General features: G+C 39.1%; 1 protein-coding gene across 1 annotated transcript in view; it reads left to right on the forward strand.

Annotated features, from left to right (window-relative positions):
• The first annotated feature begins 128 nt into the window (after positions 1-128).
• Positions 129-1,630, forward strand: part of PSMB7 (proteasome subunit beta 7) — a 27,973-nt gene continuing 26,471 nt past the window's right edge. Inside the window, exons 1-2 of the mRNA XM_009280575.2 lie at positions 129-263; positions 573-713. Of these exons, the coding sequence (XP_009278850.1) occupies positions 208-263; positions 573-713 (197 nt within the window). The 5' untranslated portion in view covers positions 129-207. The remainder of the gene's footprint in view (positions 264-572; positions 714-1,630) is intronic.

Genomic DNA, 1,630 nt, shown 5'->3' on the forward strand with positions numbered 1-1,630 from the left:
GGTGCCGCGCTGCTGAGTCACGCTCGGCGGCCCCGGCCTGTGCAGAGCCGGCTCCTGCGGGCTCCCTCCGGAGCTGCCCCGGGCCTTGCAGCCGATCTCGCCGCCGGTGCTGGGAAGGTCCCCTTTGGAGACCGAGGCTTTGGGAATAATTCTCTCTTCCTGTAGGATGGCATAGTCCTCGGAGCAGATACGAGAGCAACTGAAGGAATGGTTGTTGCTGACAAGAACTGTTCAAAAATACACTTCATTTCTCCTAATATCTAGTAAGTATTAAGATTCTTTATTGTGTAATGGTATTGGTAATAGTGTTGTGATTTTTAGCTGTGTCCTTTGCTAACAGCAAATATTAAGGTGCACTTTAAAATGATAATTTATTAGCAAGACTTGGGGATTTTTGGTAGTTCATTTACACTTAAACAGGCTATCTTGTTTCATACTCTGAAAATACTGACTGTATGTGAACTTAACTTCCTTGGTTTTATAGTGAGAAAACTTATACTTGTTGGATAAAGCACAGAGTTGTTTCCCCACTCCTCCCCACCTTTTCCTAACTTGCTCATAATATTTTTCAGTTGTTGTGGTGCTGGAACAGCTGCAGATACTGATATGACAACTCAGCTGATTTCTTCCAATCTGGAGCTCCATTCGCTATCTACTGGACGACTTCCAAGAGTTGTCACAGCTAATCGCATGCTAAAGCAAATGCTTTTCAGGTAACTGAGTGGGTTTCTTGTTTATTAACAATGCTGTTAAAACCACTAGATAATATTTAAGCTCCTGTGAAGGAGCATCCTTCCTCAGCCTACTTAACGTTCATAACAAGACTTTAGGAAAGATTTAATAATTGCTCTTTGCTGCATAGGCTTTTGAACTGAGATGGAAGAGAAATCAAGTCTGTGGTGTTTCAGAGAATTGATGCTATAGTTGTACAGTGTTGCTAGTGTTTACACTGCAAAAATAGAAGGCCAGTAGTTTAATAAACTGTTGATCACACCCTTGAAAACTGATGTGTATCTCTGTGGCAAGATGGCTGGACCAGTAATAATCTTGTAATGTGCAAGCTTGTAAAATTGAGACTTTCATATGACTTGTAATAGAATGACTCCCTCAAAATATACTTTGATTTCAAAAGAATAAAGTGTTTAACCATTTGAAGCCCATAGCTGTTAATATCTCACTATACCACCAGCAGAGTTCTATAAGTGAGTAAAATGGTTAGAAGTTGTACTGCAGTTATCTTAAGATTTTATTTGATTGCTTGACTAATCACAGACCATTATTGTGTGGCACTTGAACTTCCTAAGTAGTAGCATAACATAGAACATGTTATGAACATGCCCCTTAGATTGAGGGCATACTCTCCAAACTTTTAACTATTCCAGTACTGTTTAGTACTGTCTTTTGCAGAAGTAAAAAATGCTGTTGAAAGAGAAGGAAAGAAACGAGTGTATTCAATTAAAGATATTGTTCAAGCTATTGGAAAGTCTCCAGGAAGGTGAAATAAAGCAATGAAAAGAAAATGCTTTGTGCAACCAAGTGACCTAGTAAATTACAATAATTCAGCTCAGTCACCTAATGCTGTATTGATAGGCAGTTTGCCTTTTTTTAAGTGTGTTTCAAAACAATAAAT

This window comes from Aptenodytes forsteri, unplaced genomic scaffold (genome assembly GCF_000699145.1).
Source record: "Aptenodytes forsteri isolate BGI_AS27 unplaced genomic scaffold, ASM69914v1 Scaffold68, whole genome shotgun sequence".
NCBI lineage: Eukaryota > Metazoa > Chordata > Aves > Sphenisciformes > Spheniscidae > Aptenodytes > Aptenodytes forsteri.